Source organism: Formica exsecta, unplaced genomic scaffold (genome assembly GCF_003651465.1).
Source record: "Formica exsecta isolate Colony F162 unplaced genomic scaffold, ASM365146v1 scaffold1473, whole genome shotgun sequence".
Taxonomy (NCBI): Eukaryota; Metazoa; Arthropoda; class Insecta; order Hymenoptera; family Formicidae; genus Formica; species Formica exsecta.
Window position 1 is genome coordinate 318,632 of NW_021848804.1, and position 26,818 is coordinate 345,449.

The 26,818-nt window shown below is 37.4% G+C and overlaps 7 protein-coding genes and 1 pseudogene across 9 annotated transcripts in view; 4 read left to right on the plus strand and 4 right to left on the minus strand.

Moving 5' to 3' along the window:
• Positions 1–9,856, plus strand: part of LOC115246319 (serine/threonine-protein phosphatase 6 regulatory ankyrin repeat subunit A) — a 22,935-nt gene extending 13,079 nt beyond the window's left edge. The window contains exons 12-18 of one of the 2 annotated variants that reach the window (XM_029825043.1): positions 1–381; positions 3,679–3,699; positions 4,561–4,564; positions 4,826–4,864; positions 7,104–7,117; positions 8,202–8,469; positions 8,817–9,856. The exon at positions 1–381 is cut by the window's left edge and continues 4 nt beyond it. In XM_029825043.1, the coding sequence (XP_029680903.1) occupies positions 1–381; positions 3,679–3,699; positions 4,561–4,564; positions 4,826–4,864; positions 7,104–7,117; positions 8,202–8,469; positions 8,817–9,282 (1,193 nt within the window). In that variant the 3' untranslated portion in view covers positions 9,283–9,856. Of the gene's footprint in view, positions 382–3,063; positions 3,332–3,678; positions 3,700–4,549; positions 5,543–7,103; positions 7,118–8,201; positions 8,470–8,816 lie in introns of those variants that run through there. The other variant, XM_029825042.1, reaches the window with a different exon arrangement.
• LOC115246316 (short transient receptor potential channel 6-like) lies at positions 5,926–7,235 on the plus strand. Its single transcript, XM_029825039.1, has 2 exons — positions 5,926–6,444; positions 6,596–7,235. The coding sequence occupies exons 1-2, from the start codon at positions 6,074–6,076 to the stop codon at positions 7,029–7,031; spliced, it is 807 nt and encodes a 268-aa protein (XP_029680899.1). The 5' UTR covers positions 5,926–6,073; the 3' UTR covers positions 7,032–7,235.
• A 336-nt stretch (positions 9,857–10,192) lies between the features above and the next one.
• Positions 10,193–11,502, plus strand: LOC115246317 (short transient receptor potential channel 6-like). The gene is made up of 2 exons (XM_029825040.1): positions 10,193–10,711; positions 10,863–11,502. The coding sequence occupies exons 1-2, from the start codon at positions 10,341–10,343 to the stop codon at positions 11,296–11,298; spliced, it is 807 nt and encodes a 268-aa protein (XP_029680900.1). The 5' UTR covers positions 10,193–10,340; the 3' UTR covers positions 11,299–11,502.
• A 1,634-nt stretch (positions 11,503–13,136) lies between these two features.
• Positions 13,137–15,937, plus strand: LOC115246329 (transient-receptor-potential-like protein). Its single transcript, XM_029825063.1, has 5 exons — positions 13,137–13,158; positions 13,394–13,521; positions 14,910–15,058; positions 15,267–15,432; positions 15,701–15,937. The coding sequence occupies exons 1-5, from the start codon at positions 13,137–13,139 to the stop codon at positions 15,905–15,907; spliced, it is 672 nt and encodes a 223-aa protein (XP_029680923.1). The 3' UTR covers positions 15,908–15,937.
• Positions 15,938–16,118: 181 nt separating this feature from the next.
• On the minus strand, positions 16,119–17,852 carry LOC115246315 (pancreatic lipase-related protein 2-like). The gene is made up of 4 exons (XM_029825037.1): positions 17,685–17,852; positions 17,127–17,566; positions 16,445–16,796; positions 16,119–16,362 (listed from the first exon to the last, which is right to left on the minus strand). Exons 1-4 carry the CDS (start codon positions 17,722–17,724, stop codon positions 16,145–16,147), a joined length of 1,050 nt encoding a protein of 349 aa, XP_029680897.1. The 5' UTR covers positions 17,725–17,852; the 3' UTR covers positions 16,119–16,144.
• A 433-nt stretch (positions 17,853–18,285) lies between these two features.
• LOC115246314 (inactive peptidyl-prolyl cis-trans isomerase FKBP6) lies at positions 18,286–21,126 on the minus strand. 2 transcript variants are annotated; one of them, XM_029825036.1, is made up of 7 exons: positions 20,920–21,111; positions 20,738–20,793; positions 20,411–20,654; positions 19,575–20,035; positions 19,312–19,500; positions 19,114–19,225; positions 18,286–19,028 (listed from the first exon to the last, which is right to left on the minus strand). In XM_029825036.1, exons 2-7 carry the CDS (start codon positions 20,782–20,784, stop codon positions 18,744–18,746), a joined length of 1,338 nt encoding a protein of 445 aa, XP_029680896.1. In that variant the 5' UTR covers positions 20,785–20,793; positions 20,920–21,111; the 3' UTR covers positions 18,286–18,743. The 2 variants fall into 2 exon arrangements, with proteins under 2 accessions (XP_029680896.1, XP_029680895.1); XM_029825035.1 differs by having other exon boundaries at positions 20,738–21,126.
• Positions 21,127–22,310: 1,184 nt separating this feature from the next.
• On the minus strand, positions 22,311–25,633 carry LOC115246326 (annotated as a pseudogene).
• Positions 25,634–26,219: 586 nt separating this feature from the next.
• The window catches only part of LOC115246330 (odorant receptor 43a-like), a 3,029-nt gene continuing 2,430 nt past the window's right edge, over positions 26,220–26,818 (minus strand). Inside the window, exons 6-7 of the mRNA XM_029825064.1 lie at positions 26,489–26,644; positions 26,220–26,332 (exon numbers count right to left, since the gene is read on the minus strand). Coding sequence (XP_029680924.1) covers positions 26,282–26,332; positions 26,489–26,644 — 207 coding nt within the window. The 3' untranslated portion in view covers positions 26,220–26,281. The remainder of the gene's footprint in view (positions 26,333–26,488; positions 26,645–26,818) is intronic.

Sequence of the window (26,818 nt, forward strand, 5' to 3'; positions counted from 1 at the left end):
AGAGCGGTTTGGGCTGGATCAAGCTGGCAGTGCTACTCTTCGGTATATTCGGCGTGGCGTTTCACCTGATGGGATTCGTACTCGTCGAGAAACTGTACTGGCCGACCCTGCTCTACTTGAGAAACCAGCTTTTTGCCCTCAGTTTCCTTTTAGCTTGCGTGCAGATACTGGACTTTCTGTCGTTCCATCACTTGTTCGGGCCCTGGGCGATCATTATCGGTAATCTTATGAAGGATCTCGCGAGGTTTCTCGCGGTGTTGGCCATCTTCGTCTTCGGCTTCTCCATGCATTTCGTCGCTCTCAATCAAGCATTCAAGAACCATAAATCGCTGCATGAAGCGCGCATGGAGGAAAGAAAATCGAGGCATCCGTTCGACGACGGTAAGTTTGAGATTCGTATTTTCTTTGTTCCCCTTCTTCAATCTCTTTTTTTACTGTGTATAATTTGACGCCATTCGAGTGGCGCAGTTAATTGTATTTTTTACAGCTCCTTCCATCTATAAGACATATACATATATATATGCGCACACATATATACTGTAGATATCGTAGATACATTATGTAGATACCTATATACGTAGGGTTAGATCTTAGATTGGCAATCGCTTCGAAGCGGTACTGGTTCTATGAACAGGATGTAGACAATGCTTTCGCCCACGCAGGTGCTAATTCGCGTGGGTACTATAATAACGACACAGAGTTTCCTTGATATATTCCCGTTCTATAAATTAGTAAAAACCGCGTACCTACCTTTCTATTCCCAGTGTCAGTCTATATCGAGAGTTATATAAAACTGGTATAATCTCGATGAATTTAGATTTCGATGTGACAAACGCATGTTATGTTAAAATCTAAAGTGAAACTTGCGTGAATTTTGTGAGTTTCAGTGGTAGTTTATATCAGTTTATGGAGGAAAAATTTCCATCCTCCCAAAAAGCGTTTCCCATCCTTTCACTAAATTTATTCCCGTCTCAAAGAAAGTCATTGATGTTGTGGGAATTCGCGCGATAGATATTTTTTATAATTATATTATTTATCGAGATTCCAAAGCAAGTCGGCTTTATATCGATCATACTCAGAGACATGCGGAACGATATGAAATCATAATCGAATGAATTACAATAATAGATGTGTTGGCCAATGTTACGGAATGGATGATGGAGACGCCACCAACGGAGGCGCCTCCTCGTCGCTACGGCCGCTACAGGAAAAAGAATGAGTGTTGTGACGATAACGACAGAGATAGTAAGTTTTGTTGGTTGAGAAAGATTAATCAGAAGCAACCGAGCGGAAAGTGAACTAAACAACAATCGCACACGTGAAACTGAATGCAGGACACGATCCATCTCGGTGTCGTCTCGTCTGCATCGTGCATTTGGCCAGTGTGTGTGCGTGTGTATGTTGTCTGCTGAGACTGCTGCCTGATATGATGAAAATATGAATAAAAATAGAGAGGAAACAGAAAAGATACGCAACGCCCGATATCATTCCTCGTTCATCTCGTATGCTGCGATTCGGAAGCGACAGTAAAAATATAAAGAGGGAAAGCAATCAATGGAATTTGTTAAGAATAATATCTCAATTATAATAAATATGACATGTTATTCACACACACACACATATAACACAAATATAACATATGCAACATTAATTATTTATTTAAAATGTAGAATTTGAAAAAGATTTTTTAAATGTATTTTTTTTTTGTTCAGATCTAGACGTGTCCGCGTCGCAGCTTACCGAATGAATATCTTATATTGATCTCAGACAACGTTCTGTCTATGCAGTTGATTAGATATCGATTAGCATTATTGGCCGGAGCATATGTGCTCGTGTTTTCTTTCACAGCCTCTGTCCGTGTGCATCCCCGTGCTGTACGTATACGTCCATATATGTACATACATGAACGCACACATATGTATGTGTATGTACGTGTGTGTGTGTTTCCATGTATCTGTATATTACCTGTATTATTTAGTAGGTTATTAGAACTGTTCTATGCTAGTGGACGCCGATGTTGTCTCAATTCATGGTGTGCATCAACCGCACGCTCGTTTTATATGTGATTCTCGAAATCGATCTTACGGACTGTTCCATCCCGCAAAAAAAATTGCTCGTGTTCGCGCTTTCTTTTTACTTTTTTTTACACCGGATCGTTACAGGACAGCCTTTCGGGCTGAAGAAAAGATTTTTCCCTCTCCTCTCCCATGTTCTTGCATGCAAGCAACATTTACGCGGTATATTGCGTCCGCCTTTGAAGAATCGCGCAAGCCAGACATGCAAGGGAGGCGTGCATCTCCGAGCTGCATGCCGCATCCTTTTTTATCCACTACAAACATATGTGCGGTATGTTTCTTTAAAATCTCCACCCGCGCTCTCCCTTTCTCTCATTTAGCACGGTACGCACGATTATATGATTAAACGCCAATCGTTCGACCACTGGCTGCCTCGGGAAAGAAGCGCATCGATAAAAACAAAACGCATTTCTTCGTCCGTTCAGCAAGACTCTTAGTCGCTGGACTCGTCGCGCGTTCTGAAACGCGCGGATTTCGACGCGTACAATTTCATCGTTTATGAGTAATTTTTAGCGCGGGACGACGAATAGAAAAGAAAAAAAAAAGAGAAATGAATCACGCGAAGCGATTACATCCGAATCGGATGTAAAAGCAAGACGAATTCGAGCGACGAGACTGAAAGATCGAGTGGCAGTACGTACTCGACGATGAAGCTGCAATCTGCAATTGAGAAATTGTCATGGCATGCATCCGGCGCATTAGTTCGCAGCTGCAGCTGCAGAGCATGGCCAGAGTCTATATAAAAAGATGCATGAGCATGTTCGTTCCTCCGTTTACTCGTTTGTTCGCTCGCTCGCTCGCTCGCTCGCTCGATCGTTCGTTATGGAATCTTTCACACGTGTGCATTCATATATTATAAAATAGCGGGTATCCACCACAGTAGTAGCCAGAATCTGTAATGGCACGAATGGCAATGAGCTAAAGAGAAAGAAAGAGCTCTTAGAGCTACCAAGAAAACGTCTTGTGTGTGTGTGCCTCGTAATTCCAGTAAAGATGAATCCGGTACTCGCCTTCGAGTATCTATTCTTCGCCGTCTTCGGACAAACGACCCACGGCGAGCTGAAGGTCGAGCACAATCAGCCGCAGTGGACCTCGGTCCTCTTCAAGTTGACCTTTGGCGTGTACATGTTGGTCTCGGTAGTGGTGTTGATTAATCTGCTGATCGCCATGATGAGCGACACGTATCAACGGATACAGGCGCAGTCGGACATTGAGTGGAAATATGGACTCAGTAAACTGATCCGTAACATGCACAGGTAAGCCCGCGATCTTTTAAGACCCGAATAAGCGCGCGATAAGCATATGATAACCGGGCGCTGGTTAAAATAGCATATCGAATTATCTCTTACCTCGTCCGCGATGCAGAGAACGTTAACGTTAAAAATAAAGTAACGTTATCTTTTGCGTTTCTTATTCGTGTTCATCCATCCCGCGTCTGACAAGACACGGACACCGTTCGAGCGGTTGTCGTTCGCCTTTACATAATGTACAATACTACTTTTGTACAGCCGCGCGGTCTCGATGCGATCCCTTAAGTAGCTCGCTGTTAAGCATACGGGGTTAGCGGAGCACTCCGTGTAGGAAACGCGATTGCGTGTTGCAGAACTACCACAGCTCCGTCCCCGTTAAACTTGCTCACCACATGGACGGTGTACTTCATCAAGCTATGCAAGCAGCGCGCCGCTAAACGTAAACGGCCGTCGTTGGTGCACATGATGGGGCTGCAGCACGCCAGCCGTTTATCGCCCAGATCGAAGATGGGCGCAAAATGGTTGGCTAAGGTTAAGAAAGGTCAAGTCCGTCCAAAGGATAGCATGACCCTCTCCGTAGTACACCTCAGCCCGCTGGGCAGTCAGCTGTCCTTCAATACAGCGACTAGAATAGAAAACGTGGTGGACTGGGACTCGATCAGGAAGAAGTATCTCGTCCTGACTGGCAACGAGCCCGAGAAGGAAGAGGCGGAAAAGGAGGAAAAAGGCGACGAGGAGGAGAATGAGGACGAGAAAGGGCAGACGGCTTCCAACGCCTGCTGATCGCCATGATGAGCGACACGTATCAACGGATACAGGCGCAGTCGGACATTGAGTGGAAATATGGACTCAGTAAACTGATCCGTAACATGCACAGGTAAGCCCGCGATCTTTTAAGACCCGAATAAGCGCGCGATAAGCATATGATAACCGGGCGCTGGTTAAAATAGCATATCGAATTATCTCTTACCTCGTCCGCGATGCAGAGAACGTTAACGTTAAAAATAAAGTAACGTTATCTTTTGCGTTTCTTATTCGTGTTCATCCATCCCGCGTCTGACAAGACACGGACACCGTTCGAGCGGTTGTCGTTCGCCTTTACATAATGTACAATACTACTTTTGTACAGCCGCGCGGTCTCGATGCGATCCCTTAAGTAGCTCGCTGTTAAGCATACGGGGTTAGCGGAGCACTCCGTGTAGGAAACGCGATTGCGTGTTGCAGAACTACCACAGCTCCGTCCCCGTTAAACTTGCTCACCACATGGACGGTGTACTTCATCAAGCTATGCAAGCAGCGCGCCGCTAAACGTAAACGGCCGTCGTTGGTGCACATGATGGGGCTGCAGCACGCCAGCCGTTTATCGCCCAGATCGAAGATGGGCGCAAAATGGTTGGCTAAGGTTAAGAAAGGTCAAGTCCGTCCAAAGGATAGCATGACCCTCTCCGTAGTACACCTCAGCCCGCTGGGCAGTCAGCTGTCCTTCAATACAGCGACTAGAATAGAAAACGTGGTGGACTGGGACTCGATCAGGAAGAAGTATCTCGTCCTGACTGGCAACGAGCCCGAGAAGGAAGAGGCGGAAAAGGAGGAAAAAGGCGACGAGGAGGAGAATGAGGACGAGAAAGGGCAGACGGCTTCCAACGCCTCGACGATACCGGCGACGACGGTCCCGAATCTGCCCGTCTAAAGATCATCCATCACGTCGGATGCTGGACGCGAGTCTGCGCGAAAAAAACGCAGCAGCGCGAACAAACGAGCGATCAGATACAGTTGCGAAAGCGCGTTACGCTATTATGTACTTAACAGAGACAGACTTAAATACAAAGTGCGCTGTAAAAAAGATATTCTCCACATATTCGCCAAGAATAATTTTTTACATAAAATCGTACACCGCTACCGCAGACACACAAATATCCGACGATCGAGCGAGACCATCCACATAAAGGATCGATTCTTGCGCGACGACCGGCCTAGCATTTTAAGCATCTAAGTAAGTAAAGTCCCGACGTGATTCGTGAATCTCGTAGGAATGTATATGTATATAATTGATGTTGTTTGTCAGATATGAGTATGAAAATCAATTTTGTCGACACATCATATCCTTCTCCGTCACACGGCATGACCGGATAATGCCTGCGAATGTCAAATCCCCACATCGCCACATCCGCTCGCTCGATGCTTCATTGAATGTTGGATCAATCATTCGCGACATCATAATTTTCGTGTTTCTTGTGGAATACAGAATCTCGATCGACTCGTTGCGATAAAATTCTTTTTCAGAGCCTCTCATTGTAAACATGAATTTAAGTTAAATGTGAGACTTAATTTTTTTAAATCTATAAATTTTTTTTGTAGAAAAAAATGGAAAGGATTTTTTAGATAGTTAAATCTCCGTTGTTAACTTCAACATTTAAGCGGTCGTTTCATATAATAATAAATTAATACTGGCAACACAAACATCTAAAGACGCATCATCTAAACTAAAGATATCTTAATTTTTCAGATGTTTTTTAGACAGTTGGAATAATTGCACGTAACATATATCACAATCTCCTAGTCTCTCTTATGTCTCATGTGCTTAAAATTAGAAATCGTCTCGTTAGAAAAAAAATGTGTTTCTCTTAGGATGCTTGGACCTTTCCTGATGAGAGAGCCAAAGAGTTCATGCGAATTGCAGCAAACACATACCTTGTATGGCTTAAAATCGATTCATTTTGCGACGTTTGAAGTAGTAGCAACGTTAGCATGTATCTGAACAATGGCAGAGAATTTTTTATAAATTTTGCATACGCTCGCGCGCATTTACACGAGACATTTTTTACGAGACACGTTATTAACACATTTACAGTCAGGATAAGTCCCATATATGTGATCGAGTTGTTGTTCTTCGCCATCTTCGGTCAGACGACACACGAACAATTGAAGGAAGAAAGTTACCAGCCCGATTGGACGAAGGTCTTCTTCAAGCTCGCCTTCGGCATTTACATGTTGGTGTCGGTGGTGGTGCTTATTAATCTCTTGATCGCCATGATGAGCGATACCTATCAGCGGATACAGGCTCAGTCAGACATCGAGTGGAAGTACGGATTGAGCAAGCTTGTTCGAAACATGCACAGGTAAGAAAAAAAACGGGGTTTTTAGAGGAAATAAAAAAAGAAACGAAGGAGACAATAAGGATGTAAGAAAGAAATAAACGATACAATTTGTTGCACGTCATCGCATCTTTCGCCGTCACACTAATCGATCCGCATTTTCGACATGTAACAGGACCACCACAGCACCGTCCCCGCTAAATCTCTTCTCTACATGGATCACGTACTTGTGCAAGCTCTGCAAGAAACGCTTCACCAAGAAACAACAACGGCCCTCTCTGATGCACCTGATGACCGGTACTCGCATGTCCCCTCGCTCTAGAATGGGGGCAAAATGGCTGTCCAAAGTGAAGGGCAGACAAATCGGGCACAAGGACAGTGTCGCCTTATCGGTCACTCATCTAAGTCCACTTGGGAGCCAATTGTCCTTCAGTAACACTGCTAAGATCGATAACGTTGTCGACTGGGAAGTCGTCAGGCGCAAGTACAGGGACTTGTACGGCGAGGAAGACGAGGAAAAATCAGAAGAGAACAAGGACTCGACGGAGACGAATCCGCTGGCGGCCTTGGAGGGATCGAACAACAAGAAATCGAAGCTGCTTGGTGCTTGAACGTCAAAAGAAAATACTGGAGAAGGAGATTTATTCACCGACAATATTCTATATAGCTCTCGCGCCAGAAAGAGAAAAGGATTCTCGCTTTCGCGGATCCGCCGCTTTAAATGCGCTGCTAAAACGCATACATTTATGTACTTGTACATAACGCGTGAAGACCCTTGTCAATACTTTTGAAATAAACGCCTAATTCGATCTTGCCTCGCTTGTACAGTTATTATTAAGCTAGCAAACCCATTCCTTGTGATCCATAGTCTAATTGATTGCCTATACCACATTTTAGAGACTACCATGGGGAATACCCGTGTGCATAGGAATCATTCTACGTCACGTTTGACGGTTAGTCTCTCTCTCATTAACATTATTAATTATAAATCTTTCTCTTTCCCACCTGGAATGTTTTATCGATTATGTACATATGTATTTTACATATATATATACATATATACGGTATGTTTCTTTAAAATCTCCACCCGCGCTCTCCCTTTCTCTCATTTAGCACGGTACGCACGATTATATGATTAAACGCCAATCGTTCGACCACTGGCTGCCTCGGGAAAGAAGCGCATCGATAAAAACAAAACGCATTTCTTCGTCCGTTCAGCAAGACTCTTAGTCGCTGGACTCGTCGCGCGTTCTGAAACGCGCGGATTTCGACGCGTACAATTTCATCGTTTATGAGTAATTTTTAGCGCGGGACGACGAATAGAAAAGAAAAAAAAAAGAGAAATGAATCACGCGAAGCGATTACATCCGAATCGGATGTAAAAGCAAGACGAATTCGAGCGACGAGACTGAAAGATCGAGTGGCAGTACGTACTCGACGATGAAGCTGCAATCTGCAATTGAGAAATTGTCATGGCATGCATCCGGCGCATTAGTTCGCAGCTGCAGCTGCAGAGCATGGCCAGAGTCTATATAAAAAGATGCATGAGCATGTTCGTTCCTCCGTTTACTCGTTTGTTCGCTCGCTCGCTCGCTCGCTCGCTCGATCGTTCGTTATGGAATCTTTCACACGTGTGCATTCATATATTATAAAATAGCGGGTATCCACCACAGTAGTAGCCAGAATCTGTAATGGCACGAATGGCAATGAGCTAAAGAGAAAGAAAGAGCTCTTAGAGCTACCAAGAAAACGTCTTGTGTGTGTGTGCCTCGTAATTCCAGTAAAGATGAATCCGGTACTCGCCTTCGAGTATCTATTCTTCGCCGTCTTCGGACAAACGACCCACGGCGAGCTGAAGGTCGAGCACAATCAGCCGCAGTGGACCTCGGTCCTCTTCAAGTTGACCTTTGGCGTGTACATGTTGGTCTCGGTAGTGGTGTTGATTAATCTGCTGATCGCCATGATGAGCGACACGTATCAACGGATACAGGCGCAGTCGGACATTGAGTGGAAATATGGACTCAGTAAACTGATCCGTAACATGCACAGGTAAGCCCGCGATCTTTTAAGACCCGAATAAGCGCGCGATAAGCATATGATAACCGGGCGCTGGTTAAAATAGCATATCGAATTATCTCTTACCTCGTCCGCGATGCAGAGAACGTTAACGTTAAAAATAAAGTAACGTTATCTTTTGCGTTTCTTATTCGTGTTCATCCATCCCGCGTCTGACAAGACACGGACACCGTTCGAGCGGTTGTCGTTCGCCTTTACATAATGTACAATACTACTTTTGTACAGCCGCGCGGTCTCGATGCGATCCCTTAAGTAGCTCGCTGTTAAGCATACGGGGTTAGCGGAGCACTCCGTGTAGGAAACGCGATTGCGTGTTGCAGAACTACCACAGCTCCGTCCCCGTTAAACTTGCTCACCACATGGACGGTGTACTTCATCAAGCTATGCAAGCAGCGCGCCGCTAAACGTAAACGGCCGTCGTTGGTGCACATGATGGGGCTGCAGCACGCCAGCCGTTTATCGCCCAGATCGAAGATGGGCGCAAAATGGTTGGCTAAGGTTAAGAAAGGTCAAGTCCGTCCAAAGGATAGCATGACCCTCTCCGTAGTACACCTCAGCCCGCTGGGCAGTCAGCTGTCCTTCAATACAGCGACTAGAATAGAAAACGTGGTGGACTGGGACTCGATCAGGAAGAAGTATCTCGTCCTGACTGGCAACGAGCCCGAGAAGGAAGAGGCGGAAAAGGAGGAAAAAGGCGACGAGGAGGAGAATGAGGACGAGAAAGGGCAGACGGCTTCCAACGCCTCGACGATACCGGCGACGACGGTCCCGAATCTGCCCGTCTAAAGATCATCCATCACGTCGGATGCTGGACGCGAGTCTGCGCGAAAAAAACGCAGCAGCGCGAACAAACGAGCGATCAGATACAGTTGCGAAAGCGCGTTACGCTATTATGTACTTAACAGAGACAGACTTAAATACAAAGTGCGCTGTAAAAAAGATATTCTCCACATATTCGCCAAGAATAATTTTTTACATAAAATCGTACACCGCTACCGCAGACACACAAATATCCGACGATCGAGCGAGACCATCCACATAAAGGATCGATTCTTGCGCGACGACCGGCCTAGCATTTTAAGCATCTAAGTAAGTAAAGTCCCGACGTGATTCGTGAATCTCGTAGGAATGTATATGTATATAATTGATGTTGTTTGTCAGATATGAGTATGAAAATCAATTTTGTCGACACATCATATCCTTCTCCGTCACACGGCATGACCGGATAATGCCTGCGAATGTCAAATCCCCACATCGCCACATCCGCTCGCTCGATGCTTCATTGAATGTTGGATCAATCATTCGCGACATCATAATTTTCGTGTTTCTTGTGGGATACAGAATCTCGATCGACTCGTTGCGATAAAATTCTTTTTCAGAGCCTCTCATTGTAAACATGAATTTAAGTTAAATGTGAGACTTAATTTTTTTAAATCTATAAATTTTTTTTGTAGAAAAAAATGGAAAGGATTTTTTAGATAGTTAAATCTCCGTTGTTAACTTCAACATTTAAGCGGTCGTTTCATATAATAATAAATTAATACTGGCAACACAAACATCTAAAGACGCATCATCTAAACTAAAGATATCTTAATTTTTCAGATGTTTTTTAGACAGTTGGAATAATTGCACGTAACATATATCACAATCTCCTAGTCTCTCTTATGTCTCATGTGCTTAAAATTAGAAATCGTCTCGTTAGAAAAAAAATGTGTTTCTCTTAGGATGCTTGGACCTTTCCTGATGAGAGAGCCAAAGAGTTCATGCGAATTGCAGCAAACACATACCTTGTATGGCTTAAAATCGATTCATTTTGCGACGTTTGAAGTAGTAGCAACGTTAGCATGTATCTGAACAATGGCAGAGAATTTTTTATAAATTTTGCATACGCTCGCGCGCATTTACACGAGACATTTTTTACGAGACACGTTATTAACACATTTACAGTCAGGATAAGTCCCATATATGTGATCGAGTTGTTGTTCTTCGCCATCTTCGGTCAGACGACACACGAACAATTGAAGGAAGAAAGTTACCAGCCCGATTGGACGAAGGTCTTCTTCAAGCTCGCCTTCGGCATTTACATGTTGGTGTCGGTGGTGGTGCTTATTAATCTCTTGATCGCCATGATGAGCGATACCTATCAGCGGATACAGGCTCAGTCAGACATCGAGTGGAAGTACGGATTGAGCAAGCTTGTTCGAAACATGCACAGGTAAGAAAAAAAACGGGGTTTTTAGAGGAAATAAAAAAAGAAACGAAGGAGACAATAAGGATGTAAGAAAGAAATAAACGATACAATTTGTTGCACGTCATCGCATCTTTCGCCGTCACACTAATCGATCCGCATTTTCGACATGTAACAGGACCACCACAGCACCGTCCCCGCTAAATCTCTTCTCTACATGGATCACGTACTTGTGCAAGCTCTGCAAGAAACGCTTCACCAAGAAACAACAACGGCCCTCTCTGATGCACCTGATGACCGGTACTCGCATGTCCCCTCGCTCTAGAATGGGGGCAAAATGGCTGTCCAAAGTGAAGGGCAGACAAATCGGGCACAAGGACAGTGTCGCCTTATCGGTCACTCATCTAAGTCCACTTGGGAGCCAATTGTCCTTCAGTAACACTGCTAAGATCGATAACGTTGTCGACTGGGAAGTCGTCAGGCGCAAGTACAGGGACTTGTACGGCGAGGAAGACGAGGAAAAATCAGAAGAGAACAAGGACTCGACGGAGACGAATCCGCTGGCGGCCTTGGAGGGATCGAACAACAAGAAATCGAAGCTGCTTGGTGCTTGAACGTCAAAAGAAAATACTGGAGAAGGAGATTTATTCACCGACAATATTCTATATAGCTCTCGCGCCAGAAAGAGAAAAGGATTCTCGCTTTCGCGGATCCGCCGCTTTAAATGCGCTGCTAAAACGCATACATTTATGTACTTGTACATAACGCGTGAAGACCCTTGTCAATACTTTTGAAATAAACGCCTAATTCGATCTTGCCTCGCTTGTACAGTTATTATTAAGCTAGCAAACCCATTCCTTGTGATCCATAGTCTAATTGATTGCCTATACCACATTTTAGAGACTACCATGGGGAATACCCGTGTGCATAGGAATCATTCTACGTCACGTTTGACGGTTAGTCTCTCTCTCATTAACATTATTAATTATAAATCTTTCTCTTTCCCACCTGGAATGTTTTATCGATTATGTACATATGTATTTTACATATATATATACATATATATATATATATATATATATATATATATATATATATATATATATATATATATATATATATATATATATATATATATATATATATATATATATATATATATATATATATATATATATATATATATATATATATATATATATATATATATATATATATATATATATATATATATATATATATATATATATATATATATATATATATATTTATATATATATTGCGCGATATTACGTAAAGATTCTGTTGCAATGCGATGCACGCGCCGATCATTATGCCTGCATCATATTGCTCACGATATTCTCGCGTAATGTATCAACGCGCTCGGTACACATATCTACAAGATGTGTATCCATACATAGGGTTGCAAAACCGCGATATCACGTTAGAACTGCCTTCGAAAAGCTCACGTCATTATATACATACACATAAAATTGATGTGTAGCATGTATATTCGCTGATACGTTGATTGTGAAGTTGAACAAAATTGTACGTGCCTACTGGATTCACCTCCCAATCATACGCACATTGTAAAGTTCAGCCAGCACGCATCATCAAAATGTATACCCTGTAAAAAATAGTTGAATTAAAATCAATTCTCAAAGGGATTTATTTCTGTATATAATGAACATAATGAATCTTTAAAATCGGACTTCAGTTTAGAAATTATGAATTTGCTTCTAATCCCCTTTCTAAAATAATTTGTATACAAATTATTTGTATACAAATTATTTTTTAGATCGAATATGGAATAAAGAAATATTCTTATTTCTAATATATAGAAATATTACTTTAATAATTATTAATTTAATATAAAACTTTTACTATAGAAATTGATTTTCCTTTTAAGCTCCGTCTGATTGTCGGATATCATGAAAATAAAATGTGTATTTATAGAGAAAGAAGAAGAAAATTTTATAATTTTAGAATCCACACATTCACAATTTTTATACATTAGGAATTTTACAAAATTAAATTTCACAGAAAAATATTTCTCTGTAGATTTTTTTTTTAATTTCTCTATTTTACGCAGGGTGCATAAAAGCGACTCGAAATGCAGTTCTCATGTTGCAAGCCGCATTCATCTCATCCATCTTACATTTGAATGCGTTTAAAAACTTTTCTCACCGATATATCCAATATGAACACCTTCGCAATTTATTACTCATTGTCAGTGTTTACTGTCATCGAAATCTATACTGCGTTGCTCATCTCATCGCATGTTTTAAATTTTATAAAGCTCGCTGATTTTTCTTCTGATTGATCAATTTTTACTAAAGAACGAATAACACAGTTGACTATCGTCAGCATGAATCTTTACAGAGTTTAATAGCCCAAGAAAAACTGTAAATACATATTTATATATTATACGATTTTTCTGCTTATAGCCAGAATGAAACGACGAATAGGCAATAGTAACACATGATTTTTATTTCGTATCAGAAAAGTGCGAAATTTTTGCAATTCTAATGCAATATATCTAACAATAAGAATAGCTACTAGTTATAGACACATACTAACTAGTTGTACTATACCGCTGTATATTAGCATAGGAAAAAATCTATGATTTTTAATAATGTATAGCTGCGTACATATAATAAGTAAGATATCGATATAATTCATTTAATTTATTTTTCTCTGTTTGCACAGTGAAAGTTAGTGCAATCGATATCACGGAGAATCTTTTCTTCGCCATTTTCGGCAAAAAAGACACTGACGACTTTACAATTTCGTTCAGAAATAATCTGCAGCCAAGATGGACTGTTTATCTATTCAAGGTGTGGAATCAATATTACATTATATTATTATCAGGTGATTGCATAAGTTCGTGCCCGATTTAAATATAAACTTCAATAGATTATATTTTAGAGATAACACTTTTATTAATCAATTATATAGTCTCCATTCTTTTCTACAATGGTTTTCCAACGATCTACAAGCTTGTCGATTCCATTTTTGAAGAAAGAACTTGGTTTTTCTTGAAAAAAGTTTGTAAGGTGGTTTTCAACAGCTTCCTCGGAATTGAGATTCTTGCCATTTAAACTATTCTGCAAAGACCGGAACAGATAAAAATCTGAAGGCGCAATATCTGGAGAATATGGCAGGTGCTGCAGAATTTCCCATTGCAACTCCTGCAGTTTTCACAGCGTCTGTTGAGCGACGTGTGGCCTAGCATTGTCGTGGTGGAAGATGACGCCTTTTCGATTGGCCAAAATCGGACGTTTTTCTCGAATAGCTGCAGCGAGTCTAGTTAGTTGCTCACAGTACTTGTCCGCCGTGATTGTTTCGCCGCGTCGGAGCAGCTCAAAGTAAATAATTCCCTTGCGATCCCACCAAACACACAGCAACACCTTCATCGGATGCAAGCCAGCCTTTGCTACGGGTTCTGCTCCTTCAGCTGCTGTTTTCCATGTCCTCTTTCGCTGTACGTTTTTGTAGAGAATCCACTTTTCATCGCCTGTTACCATTCGATCTAAAAAAGGCTTTTTTTTGTTACGCTCGAGAAGAGAAAGAGCCACAGTCATACGGTTTAGCTTATTCCTTTCAGTCAGGAGATGCGGCACCCATGTATCAAGCTTGGAAACGTATCCAAGCTTTTTTAAATGACGAAAAGCGGTTGAATTATCGATGTTCAGCCTCTCAGCAATATCCTCAGTTGTAATCCTTGGGTTTCTTTCCACTAAGGCATGCACAATGTCATTATCAATGCCAGAAGGCCGTCCAGAGCGGGGTTGATCCTCCATGTTGAAATTACCATTTCGAAATCTGCCAAACCACTTTTTGACTGTTCGGAGAGCAGGAGCGTGGTCCAAATAAACGGTTTGAATATTTTTTTGTGCAGTCCCAACACTCACGCCTTTCCGAAATTCATATAACATTACATGCTGCAAATGCACCTTTTCGTTCTCCATTTTTAATGATTTCTCTTATGCACAACTGGACTTATCTGAACAATGTCTGACGCTAAATTGACATAAGACAACGTCATCTATTCGGTGTAAGCAACAATTACCACACGAAAACAATAGAACTCCGCCATGCAGTAACTTAATGCCATCTATGAAAATCGGGCACGAACTTATGCAATCATCCAATATTTATACATTATCTGCCTAAAAATTTATGTACCCATATATGTAACAAATAATTATTTTCCTTTCTACAGGTATCATTCTCTTCATACATGCTCGTCAGTGTTATAGTATTGATTAATTTATTAATTGCTATGATGAGCGATACATATCACAAAGTGATATCACAGAGTGATATCGAATGGAAGTATGGTCTCAGCAAACTAATACGTAAGATGCAAAAGTAAGTAAATAAATTTCCACACATTTCCACAAGATTTCTCTCTCTTAAAGATTATTTTAAAACTCCTTAATTTCTAACATCACGTAACTCTTTGATCAGAGAGAGGGCTTTTCTAGAAAATTTAAAATGCGTGATTTTTTATGCATTTTTACCGTAAATTTGGAAATCTTTATTGTAATTTTATCACGTCGATTTTATTTTTTTCAAGAACGAGAACTGCGCCAATTCCGTTAAATCTCATTACCACATGGGTCGAGTATTTGAAGAGTGTCTGTATGAGAAAACGAATTGCAAAGCAAAAGATTGCCAGGTCCCATGGATACATGGATCCCAATATGCATCAAAATGACTTTCCGAAATATCCACTTTCTGCCGTACGTAGATACCAGATATACTTATGGAAGACGTATCGATGCAATTTATAATTATTTAGCCGTTTAAAATTTTTATTTCCATTTTTGCTTTATTATTTATATATTGTAAACATGTTATAATTTACTAATATTATATTGTATTTACGGTTATCATTACGGTTTATCATTATACATTCCAAAGTTTTAAAAATTTCCAGTTATCTTTGAAGATGTGCAATTTATTAAATAATTTCCGGGGTATTTGTATCTGTTCTTTCCGTCTTTTTAGAATAATAGAGTACTTCCATTACCACGAACGAAGGACAGCGTTAATTTTTCATTACTTCAATCGAGTCCGGCCAACAGTCAAAGTTCCTTGAGTAATATTCCGAGGATAGACAACGTCGTCGACTGGGATACAGTTCGTCGAAAATATCGCATGCAGTTTTGCGGCGAAATCGAGAAGCTGTCCGATGGAGTAGCAAAGCTTGCTTAAACAGTAAAATCTATATGCAACATATATGTGCAATAGGCGTCATTTTTTTATTACGCTCCTATTTTATATCGTAATGCATATATTTGTGTAATAGGTATCATACAAGTAAAATACTTTCTATACCCTTTTGTACGTTTCTCTGCGATATTGCTATATAATTGTAATAAAATATATATATGTGTCACAAGTAAAAACGCAAAGTTACATTATCTCTATACTATCTCCACCATCTTCGTTTTATATCACGCCTTTTCCAAATGGCGGTTCTGAGTTGGTTTCCAGATAAAAAATGCCCCGAGTGTCAATACTGATAAATTCACCCATCAGAGTGGAATTATTGCTGCATTTACCAAACTGGAAATCTATCCAACTGGCGCATTGTAGAGCGGGAAAGCCGTCAGCATGCACGATAGACTCGGCGAAAAATTGGTGCGATCTACCATGACTACAGTATTCTAAAGATGCAAATTTTAGATTAGTTCTGTCGCATATTATAAAACTTAAATATAAGCTGCAAATATGTTGACGATATCGTACGGGATGAAAGAACTGGGCATCCGGGTTGTCTGAATGTTCCGCCGTTCGGATAAAAATCTACGTGGCCGATGGGTCTGAGGATGCCCAAACTACCAGCACAAGTGTGTATAATATCGACGAAATTGGCGTCTGTAGAATCCAGCCGCTCTTTCGCATCTTTCAGGTAAGGCGTCTCGAACGCTGGTCCAGCCGGATCAAGTCCGGTAATTCGACCGAGTTTCCCCGACAGATAATTACCAGCATATCCGGCTACGTGGGCGCCTAAGCTATGCCCCAGTATATGGATATCATCGTAGGAAACTTGAACCTCCGATACGAGAAATTCTATAAACGCAGCCACGTATTCTCCTACCTGCAAGCACACAAATTTTGTGTGTATATATATATATATGTGTGTGTGTTTTCTTGTAAAAAATAAATATACTAGAATGAATCAAGTTGAAAGAATTTTGAGAACTTTGCGATATCAATTTTTATTTTAATATACTCATTATGAATTAATCTAAATGCGCATTAAAAAAAATTATCTCTATTGCGGCACGATTCGCGTGATTCATTCTGTATTGATATACATTTTGCAATTATGTATATAACGTTTTTAAAACCATAATTTCGAAAATTAGAGCTTCTTTTTGCTGATTTGTTAATTTTTTTTTTTAGGATATGCGAATTTATCGTTCACCTGGCGAATAAGTCTGACAGACGTTAGATATTCTTTGGTTGAACCGGCGGACCAATTCACGCAGATTACGTTGTAATCTCCAACGCTAAGATAATTTCGTCGAATGTTATGTAGCCAGAAAGTGTTTCCGTTATCCATCCATCCGTGAACGATGATCTTGGTTGGCCATGTAAAATTAAACGGCGAATCTTTCAATTGTGCACTATCACCCACTCGTAGAGAAACAGATTGCTCTTTATTATCCTTGGTGTACAGCTCATAATTCACATCTTCCGTTTTCAAATCCGAATCGATGATATTGCCGATCACCGCGTGATCATTTGAAATGACTGATGTCGGGTTCAGAAAAATCTCCAGAAGACCTTCCTCTGGATGGAAATCTTGAAAGTTTTGAATCGATGGCCGATGGCTTGGTAAATCAGCTGTATTAATAGGTACATCTAAAAACACCAATGAAAAATGATGAAAATTTGGGCGGCACTCTCACCTCTATTTGTAACTTAATCATTGTATTTTTGATTACAAAATTGAAGCCAAATAAAAAAAAAATTAAATTACTTAGGAGCAAAGATATGAAGAACATTGCAATAAGAAACATTGTACTATATTTTGATATTATTGCGTTGCGAAGTTTTTCTTATATACCTCGATGTTACATCAGCGGAAATCTTCTTATATCGCTCGATCTATTATATCTTATTACTAACGTCGAACAAGAAGTACATAATGAGGATTGCTCCACGAACTTCCGGCGTTTGTTTATCCTACTTAGTATATGAAAACAGTATAGAGATTGATATATAAATAGTTTCATGTACTATCTTACGTTTCAGGATCAGTCAAATATAATTGCATTTTTGCAAAAATACTTTATTAATAATAAAAAATACAAAGTACAAAAGTATTGCCGTATTATATCAAATTTTAACGCTAACTTATGATATATTTTAACGCTAACAATCAATTTTCTTTGATGGCATAAAACTCTTATCCTATTGCATACATCATATTGAAATCTTTTTAATAATATATGCGTAACGTCGAGTTTATCTATTTTTAAATTTTCTTTGTTTTATATAAAGTAATATTTAATATAAAGTCAATATTTAGATAATTTTGTTTAATAAGCAGATATTAAATCAATGTAAAAACGCTTTTCTTTTAAGATCTATATTTGTCTATAAAGAAAATTAATTATGATATATTTTTCTTTTGGCATAGAAAACGTGTAGATAATATAAGATTATCACAAAATTATAAACTTAAAGGATAGAAAACTAATATTTAATCTTTGGGAATATATATGATCGCATTCTGAAATGTCAATATTATTAAGGATATACAATGTTGGATTTTCATAAGAAAAATACTAGAAATCACTTTCTTGTAGAGAGCCAACAGACTCATATGAATTATCCTATAAATCTCCCCAGCAACTCATCGAAAAACTTAAGCATTGTCAATCAAGTAATCAAAAAAAGAAAAAGCTTAAGATTCGCTCAAAAAATCTTAAAATAGTGATATTATTATTACCACAGTATTATTATAACTTATAACAGTCCAACATGGTATTAAGAATTCTATAATGATGCAATTTTAATGAACAAGAACTTAATTTTATGCTTTGCTCTTTTGAAGATACACAAGTTCCTTGCCAAATCTTGAAGATGTAACAATATTCAATCCTAATACAGCAGCTTCTTCACGTACGATTTGAAGCTCTTCTTCTGTAAGACCTTCAGGAAGAGAGCGTCTTATATCATTACCATTGATAACGATTTCACATATATCACGTATGACTTTTCGGAATTCGTTAACTTTTATTTCTTTATTTCCAGACTTGAAACAATTTTCCCACAAGCGTTTTTCAGTTTCCAGATATTGGCGTTGTTTCACATTCGTCTGTTTGTAAAAAAGATATTATAATATATCTTATTTTAATATATTAGAAAAAATATATATTTTCTTTTTAATCTTCACAACTCACTAGCTTAATTGCTTTTCTAATATCTTCATTTCGTGGCTCCAATGTATAAGCTTTTTGCAACTCCTTCATTGCTTCAGCATACTCTCCAAGATTACACAAAGCTTTACCAAAACTAGAAGAAAAAATGATTTCAATCATGATATTAATTTAATACACAATTAATTTATAAATATTATATTAATTAACATATTGGCATACTTGTAATAAGTTTTAGTTGTTGATATCGGCACTCGCCTACAGGCCATGCAGGCATTACGTGGTAACTCTATTTTATTATAACATATCGCAAGATTAGTATAAGCCTTTGAAAGCAATTCATTCATTTCTTTCTCTTCCAAACTATCTTTTAATTGCACATTTTCTAAGCAATCAATTATTTTTTTATATCTATAAAAAAATATATTAGAGATATAATCATATATTATAATTGCACAAAAATTTCATAATATAATGATATTTACTCTCGTATTGCCCGTTTGGTATTATACTTTTTACAACTATCCTTAGCAGCCACAAGCATATGTATTACAGGCTCTACCACATGCTTAAATGAGTGCTTTTCTTCTATTTTAAGATTTTGATAAGTATCTGCAGAACCATCGTCAAGGTAGTCAATTAAATGGACAACAAATACTACTTCCTCGTTGGGAGGGATACGTGGCGGACAGCCAATATCTTTATAAGCAAGATCGGGATGTATTAGAAATACTGCTATTTCATGCTTCTGCATAGTACATATGCCAATCTCTAAACCAGGTATAATATACCCTTGGCCTAAACGCAGTGTCCTTGGCTTTCCAGAAGAATAAGTTGAATCGAAAGGTTCATCTCTGTCTTCAAAATATCCGATATAATGAATGGTAACTTGAGCATTAGAAGGAACAACCTCTCCAACACCCTTTTGCTTAACAAATTTCATGACCTAATATAAGATAATTTCATAATTAAAATTGTTTACAGTTTTAAGTAAAACAAGCAAAAGGTTACTTCATCAATTGCTTTAATTTTCACATATCAGTGAGTAATCTTTTTGCAAGCTTTATCCAGTTTTATCTAGGTCACTATTCTACATGGTTACCAATGGCTGTAAGTTCTGTAAGTGTCAATGCACGTTTTTTGATATGTTAAAATACGTGCGCAACAATATTTATAGAAGCTACAGCTATTGATAGCTGTGTATAGAATAATGACCTTAAGGTTATAGATGTATTAATCTCAATAGATTAAAAAAATATTATATCTATTATATCCTTTTTATGAAAAAAACAATTTGTAAATAATATAAAATATGATTTACTTTTTGATTTGGGGTTAAACTTGTCATCTTCGCTTTTAACTTCGCAAAGCTCATACCATAAAGGGATACAGATCCTTTCTCATCATCCCTAACATCTTCATCGTCAAAACCATTCATGTTTAACATATTTAGCATTTCCTCATTGCTAAATTGTACAAATGGAGAATATGAGAACTCTTCGTCGTCATCATCGTGATACTCGTCTCCAATTTCAAAAGTAACTCCACCTTCGCCTATCAAATCTCTAAAAAAATGATATAATCCAAATAAATATAATAAGAGTATAGTCTTGTATATGAGATTATAAATTGATCAGTTCTAACGTACTCGAGTCTGAATCCATTTACTGCAGGATCTATTATGTGTTTTGCCATTTTAATAAGCTAAAAGCAAAACAATTCTTCTGAATCGCAAAGAAATATTCTTTATCTTATATTCTTCTGAGTGTTTTTTCGGCTCGAAAATGTCTTCTTCTTTTTTAGCTATTCAGGCTTTTATAAAGAATTTACCTATACGCCAGTTGGTGTATCGAAGATGTCTAAAGCACAGACTTCTATATATTATACTTAGACTGCTAACACGGCTTTATCTTATGTGAAGCAAGGACAGCGGGCAGCCAAGTGTATATATAGAACACATATAAAAATAAAAATGCCAATGATTTTATAGCATATAAATATATAGAAATCTGTGATCTAAAGTCTCGTAAGATCACGTGATCTTATATGATATAGGATGCGGTCGGAAAGACGCTAGAAATGCTTCGAAGCGTTTGATTGACCAATCAGAACAAAGAGATAAGATTTCTTTATTCTAATTGGTTAATGCAATGCTTCGAAGCATTTCTAGCGTCTTCTCGACTGTAGCCATCATAGTACATAGTATATCTAGACCGAGTGTTGAGGAGTGGGGGCCGATGTGCACGTAGAAAAGGACATACTCTGTTTCGTGCCATTTGCGTTCTCTCTCGCTCGCACAGAGCATAGCGCTCTCTTTCGTCGTGCTACGTGCGAGCGAAAGAGAACGCAAGGGGCACGAAACAGAGTATGTCCTTTTCTACGTGGACATCGGCCCCAACTCCTTAAATAAAGGCAAACGCTCGGTCTAGATCATAGACATAGTATATCTAGACCGAGTGTTGAGGAGTGGTATATATATGAGGATCGGTATATATATGCGTGAATGAAAATATGAATCATTTCTCAATACTATCAATATCGATATTCCACATCGGAATACACTCAAAGATATGCATTTTACATTATATGCAAAAATGCATTATATATCCACTATATGCACAGAAAACTACCACGCAAACTGCACAATTGATGAAACTGTATTACACTGTGAGATTTATTATTCATGGCTTGAAATTATAAACTCTCTTGCTCCAAATTTGATTATCTTTCAATGCCACAAACACAGCACACACACACACAAAGTGAAAGGATCGAAAGAAATGATTGATATGTACACCATATGTATTTTTATTACATATTTAAAAGTAATAATAAAAATGTATATACATTTCACAATAATTGAATTATATATATACATTATATTACTAAAACATTTTTTTTCATAAGTTTTAGGATTATTATAAATATAAACATAATATATATATCATTTCTATATATAAGACCAACGCAAAACATTTTTGAGCATGTCATATATTATCAAAAAACATTTTCATTACAATTATGATTATTTTATTGTTAATTGATATACATGTAAATATATATTATTTTTCGTTTATAATAGAATGCGTGATCGCATTCTAAAGTATTCTAAATCGTCACGTAAACGTCACAAATGAAGATAGAAACATAATTACTTAGATAATCTCTCTTTTTTTTAGAATTGCTTGGGATCTAAATTTCTGATCAATGCCAGAGAATTATTATCGATTAGCAAGCAGAACGGATATGTAACCAGCTGACGTTTTGATTAACTGAAAACGTTACGTATATATGAATATATACGTACAGTGATAACAATGATAAATAATTATAAATCAAGAAAAAGAGAAAACAAAAAAAAATGATTCCCATTGAATAAAAGCTGCGTTTATACGAGCATTTAAATAAATGACGGATGTCTTACATTGCAAAACATGGACAATGTCATGGGAAATATTTTGCCTGCAGTGATGAGAAGAGGTCTTTCAGAACGAATCATTATCAACAACAGGTTTTTAGCTTCATTTGGTTTTAGTAAATATCATGTATAGTTGTATGCCGCATAATACACTCCTTCGGCCTGTAAATGTTATTATATTACGAAATCTTTTAAAATTTTTTTGACTGCAACAACCGAAAAAACAATATGTAATTATGTTATATCACTATTATATCGATGTTTAATAATTATTTGTACTAACAATATGTACTTACTTTGGCTATAAGAATCTCTCCGACCACGCAGTATAGGCACATGTGAACGAATGTATTAATGAGAATCGAAACGAGCCAACATGTTCGCATAAAGGAAACATCGCCGCTAACTCCGTCAATGATCTATAGATCGTATTAATATGCACCTGTGATTTTCTGCGCTATTTCTCGACGCGTTTTTGTTTGTCAAATTTATTTTAATAATCTAATTTATTTTTTTTTTTAGAAGTGTATGGATTATTTACGCGGAGAATTAAGTGTCACGACCAAGATAGTCTTTTTATGTCATTTTCATTTCCATTGGAACAAAAAATTGTGGCGATGGATATTTTATACTACCTGAGATTACAATGTTCAAAAAGATAGCTCTCCTCCCTTTTGGCAACTTACGGTAACTAACAGAAATCCTTGAACGCAAAATAACATAGCAAAATACACTAATAATGCCAGGAGCATCAAGTTGAATGTATTGTCGATGACATCAACGGACCTACGATATAAGATATTATATACTACATCGAATAGTTTTATTAGTAAAATGAAAAAAATAATATGTCTCCTGACATCACAATTTTTTTTTCAGGGTATTAAATTATCATGTGTGAATATTACATGAAAATGCGATAGAAAGTGTAATATATTTATGTTGGCGTTTGGCAAATAACGATATATATCCTCTGTATCGTTTAATGCAAAAATGCGCATAATATATAATTGTTTATTACAAGTTTATGCATTTATGGCTGATTATATAAGTAATGTGATAATAAAATATCATTTGAGTATCTTGAATAAATACGTTCAAATTTTTTAAAATCATATAAATATTATATATATCAGAGATACTTCAGCATGATGTTTAGATCTTTACACACATAAATGTATATATAAATTACAGAGTTTTTAAACCGAGAGAATTTAAAACAACCTAATGAGACGTAGGTGATCCTCAATATTGTAGGATAACCCGGTGCTGAAGTTTTTGAAATCGTTCAAATTGAGCAATCGCACTTTGAAAATATCCAGTTGAGCGCAGATATGAAATACAAGCAGCCCCAAGAAATTATCGATGCCCGTGTAAGAAATCGCGGCCATTATGATCGATATGGCTTGAGCGACGAACGCGATTTCGTAATATGGACTCTCCGTCATGTCTCGCAAGTAATATGTTGGCAATAGCAACGGTTTTGCACCATCTGTGAGATTCGTCAGATATCGTATTGAGTATCCAAAGCAAGGAGGAATGATGAGGGCGAAGGATGCAAAACTCATCATGATACATCCGAACATTACAATAGCTTTGGCAATTTTCGCTTGCTTTATCATGGTATCTCGTTCTTGCACAATCTTCGTCTTGATCCAATCGTCCACGACCATGTTTATGATGGGTACAAGATCTTTGGAGAAGAAATTTTAAAATTTATAGATGAAATTGTAATATACCCTCTTGAGACATAGATAAAGTAAAAGTACCGATAAAATAATATTCACGATAATATTCATGTCGACTTACGTTTTTTGCGGAACCACATAATAACAAATTTCAGGCCAATTACCGAATATGCTAGAGTGATCTGCATATTATCTGCCATCGCCAGCATGTCACCCCAGACCTTCAACAATGCTAACATACTGGGTATAACCGATGTGGTAAACATCGTGATAAAAATAATGAAAGAGCGTAGATTTGCCAAAAATTTTTGTCGATAATTCAACTTATCGTCCGGCCATAGACCAAGAATCTTCAGAGAAATCCGATTTATTCCGATCGCCCAATCTAAATCTACGTGAATTATATCTTATTTTTTCATTAAATCGCGTGTTATTTGCAACAATTTTTTTCTTTTTGGAATGTTTAATTGTTCGAATAATTGATGATAATTTAAGACGGAAGAATTCGTGAAATTTCACAGTAAACTTTCGCATACAAACGGTAATAAGACATAACAAGGTAATCAGCGTGCAAGTTTTCATCGCTTAGATTTTAAACGAAATCTTTTGTTCATCCTACTGATATTGTCAAGAAAACAACACATCTCGAATCATCCGCATGTATAGTACAGTTCATTATGAAATTTCACCAATTATTTATAATAACGACATATAAAAATATTATATAGAGTCCCACGTGAATTTCGAATCTCAAACGGTTTGCATAAAATGTATTTTTACGTTTACAATATAAAATTTACAGATCTTACTGATAACAATGAAGATATAAAGACCTGTGTATGCCAATGCCTTAGAATCATCCATGTCCGAGGCTAAACGTAGACTGACATTTTTTTATGAATTTAGCATTTTTCCCTCACCTCTCAGGACGCAGCAATTACGCATGCCCACGGCAAAAGTTTTGAAGTCCACATGCTAAGATGCAAAATGTACGGGCATGTGCATAAATATTTTAAATATCAATGTTCGCCGTGTCTTTTTACGCGTAATTCGGAGAATCGAATTCGTATAGCCCTCCTACATATAGCATCGCTAAATAGTCCATAAATATTTAAATAGGTGCAACGGCCTCCAATTTTCCCGACGTTTATTGCTAATTTATCTTCCCACGTCTTTTCTCACTGAACTTACTTTTTTTCAACAATTTGAATTTTCTGAAACTTAACTAACGCGTCTCTGCTACTGTTGAGCAAACTTTAAAAATACAAAATATTAATATCGAGATCGCAAAGTTTTACAAGCGATACATTTTAATGATACATACAGTTTATATCAACGAAAAGTGGCAACATGAGAAATGTGCTAACTAACAATAAGATCATTGTAAGGATTAACAAAGTAGGATGAATATACGTACAGAAGAAAACGTGTCGCGCATTTAACATACTTCAATGAAAGATAAAGAATCAATTTTATGCATATATACATATGTCTGCATCAAGAGACAAATCGTTCATATAAGTGTGCGAGAGATATAATATTCGTTAATATAGTTCATTGTTTGAAGTGGTGCGATTGATGTGTTATGTGAAATATTAAAAAATAATAACTTCAATAACAATTTCAAAATGTAAACTGCTATGTTAAATATATCTGTGAGCTATGTGTATAATTTATTACTCTAGCATATATATATATATATATATATATATATATATATATATATATATATATATATATATATATATATATATATATATATATATAGATATAATGTTATTAATTTAAAACATTTTAAACGTAAGTCTCTCTATAATTTATCGAAATTTTAAATCAAGTGGCTTGGATGATATATGAAGCAGTTTTGATAAAATTTAAAATATTCTTAATGCAAATATGATTATTTATTACAACTGATTATACATTATGAGAATATTTCTTTTGTTGGAATTAGCAATATCATTTTTTCACGTGAAGGCACAAATTAATCAGTTTGGCGCATTAATTAAACGCTGTTTGACGGTGTATTCTTATTGCTTTATCAAAAGAGATTCTATCGAAGATTGTTCAAGTCAATGTCCAAGTATCATCGATTAGCGAGCAGTACGGATATATAACCAGCTGATGTCTTGATTAACTGAAAGCAAAATATACATAAGAGAGATTTATTGTTAGCGATAGAAATAAATGGTTATAAGATATTTATATAAAATATTTTTTAAAAATATTATCTAATTTAATATTATACAGAAAATTATATAAATAGTTAAGTAAGGATAACAGGCTATCTTACGCTACAAAACAAGGATAACGTCATTGGAAATATTTTTCCGGCGGTAATATAGAGAGGTCTTTCGGCGCGAATCATTATCAACATCAGACTTCTGGCCTCATTCGGTTTCAACGTATACCATGCATAATCATATGCCGCATAACATATACCTTCACACTGCATACATATTATTGTTATCTAAATAAGTGTATATTAAAATCTCTCTCATATACGCAAAGATTCACGCTATCATTATTATGCGTTAATCGCTGATCTAAAACGCCGTAGTGTAATAGACTAAAGTGCTAATATCGCTTATTAAGAAATAATCATGGATATATATATATATAT